Genomic DNA, 2,066 nt, shown 5'->3' on the forward strand with positions numbered 1-2,066 from the left:
TTGCAACGCTGTTAGCAAGTGTGGGCAAAGATGAGCTAATATTTGTTAATAAAGAGGACATCCCACCTTGCAGAGAGAGATGGCTGCAGACAAGATGGCAGTTTGCGGCCACGATTTGCACACCGTCAGCCGTGACTGGACGTTGTCAACTTTTTCTGAAAGTTTGGCTAGTGTTAGAGTTGCCATTAATCTAAACCCCTGACCCTGACTTGTAGCCCTAAACCTTACTGTCAACCTGCCAAGGTTAACAGCCTCCCACTATTATCTTGTCTGCAGCCAGGTTGTCTTGGGCTAACACAGCAATCCCACCTTCATTAACATTCAATTTGATACTGTATGTTGTGTGGACTGATGGTCTTTTCTGCATTGTGTAGGTGCTGTGCATTAAGAGTCACCGGACACCTCCAGTCATATTAAACAATGGCAATGGCTGCTCAGTCATCTACTAAACTGATAGGATATGATGAAACAGGTAGAAATATTTTGTCAAACAGATTTTATTAGTTTGACTAATTTAGACATATTGCACATCATTTTACATGTCCATGATGCGCCTCATGCTCATCCACCTCATCCCACTCATGCCCATGTTCGTGAAGTTCCTGTACTCTCCGGGCCTCAGGTACATCATCCTGCCTCTGTAGTGCGGCTGCTCATACATCAGCCAGTGGCCGTCCATCACTTGGCAGGACATGCAGTCGGACATATGGTAGCGGTCCATCATGTTGTCGCAGTCGTCCATCAGCTCATACATCTGACCTCCGAAGTTCTCCCTCTCATAGATCCTCATCTTGTAGGAGCCTCTGTGCTGTAAATGAAAAAAACAAAACTGAGGGTTTACCTCAATGTGGAGTCAGACAAATTTCTTTGTTTTGTGTCTAGGGGGCTGCTGTGGCTCAGGAGGTAGAGAGGCACCCCTTGCATACCATGGGGATGATACGGCAGGACCTGATGCACCCACTCCATCCCCACATGCTCATGTAGTCAGCATACTCGCCCCTCCTCATGAAATATTGGTTTCCCATGTAGTTGGACTGGTCGTAGACCATGAAGCAGCCGCTCTCCACCCTGCAGGAATGACACCTGTTCAGGTAGGAGATCATATTGGCACAGTCGCTCATGCACTCATAGGAGCGACCCATGAAGTTCCTGTCCTCGTAGAAGATGATCTGAAAAAGGACACAATATAAGGAATAGGGATGTCAGCTCACAATGTTATCCATATATTGATTGTCAGTCAGATTGAGTGATGGTGTGAGTGTGCTTACTCTGCCCATGGTGATAGTAGTTCAGTTAGTTCTTCTGAGAACTGTGTTGCTGCTACACTGATGGCAATCCTGTTTTAACTGTTACTTTTATACTCGACCAGACCCAGTGAATCCGTAGTTCCCATTGTGTAAACCCCTGAGCCAGCAACATGGTATAGAGGCCTATAGAGTGTTGAGGGGCATTTGTCACATTTCCATGTGACTGTATCCCCTAGAAGATTTTTGAATGGATTTTTCCTTTGAGATCTCAACAATGAGCACTTTTTAAGAGTAACAGACAATAGTCTCTTTAGCAGTTTTAAATACATACTGCAAGACCCTGACTGGTAAGTGGGCAATTTATAGACAGGAGTATCCTTTTGTGTGACCACAGTAGTATGACATGCCAGTATATAATGCACAACTGCACAAACAAAACTTGTTTATCTAGCTGTGCATGGCATCATGTACTGCATCATTTGTCATTCATCGTGTACAACATGGTAAAAATAAAAATAGGCAAACCCAATTTACAGCCAGCTGTTTTGTCAGAAATGTGGAGCTGATTTGACATTTTTGGGACTTCACAAGATCTTTCAATAATGTGCTACTCACACTGAAAACAAACAAACAAAAAAACAATAATTAACAAAGCCCTTATCTCATCATAGCTGAATACCTCGTTATGGTAACACTTTACACCCCTTAGCATTTATAAGGAGTATACAAGCAACAAATGGTTTATTACACTCTATATTAATATATTTATCTACACTATAAAGTATTTGCCAGCAATTATAAATTCAGTGTTTTATTGTA

General features: G+C 42.7%; 1 protein-coding gene across 2 annotated transcripts; it reads right to left on the reverse strand.

The window, feature by feature from the left end:
* Positions 1-535: 535 nt before the first annotated feature.
* Positions 536-1,393, reverse strand: LOC109971656 (gamma-crystallin M2-like). Of its 2 annotated transcripts, none has more exons than XM_020620050.1 (3): positions 1,367-1,393; positions 927-1,169; positions 536-808 (listed from the first exon to the last, which is right to left on the reverse strand). In XM_020620050.1, the coding sequence occupies exons 1-3, from the start codon at positions 1,391-1,393 to the stop codon at positions 536-538; spliced, it is 543 nt and encodes a 180-aa protein (XP_020475706.1). The 2 variants fall into 2 exon arrangements, with proteins under 2 accessions (XP_020475706.1, XP_020475707.1); XM_020620051.1 differs by lacking the exon at positions 1,367-1,393 and adding an exon at positions 1,269-1,277.
* Positions 1,394-2,066: the final 673 nt, after the last annotated feature.

This window comes from Monopterus albus, unplaced genomic scaffold, assembly GCF_001952655.1.
Source record: "Monopterus albus unplaced genomic scaffold, M_albus_1.0 scaffold231.1, whole genome shotgun sequence".
Lineage (NCBI taxonomy): Eukaryota > Metazoa > Chordata > Actinopteri > Synbranchiformes > Synbranchidae > Monopterus > Monopterus albus.

Bases quoted from the DNA above. Each gene is read 5' to 3' on its own strand.
- LOC109971656 (XM_020620050.1), bottom strand. From the start codon at position 1,393: ATGGGAACTACGGATTCACTGGGTCTG. The intron at 1,170-1,366 runs GTCGAGTATAAA...GTCCTTTTTCAG, and splicing joins CTACGGATTCACTGGGTCTG to ATCATCTTCTACGAGGACAG. The intron at 809-926 runs GTATGCAAGGGG...TTTCATTTACAG, and splicing joins CCTGCCGTATCATCCCCATG to CACAGAGGCTCCTACAAGAT.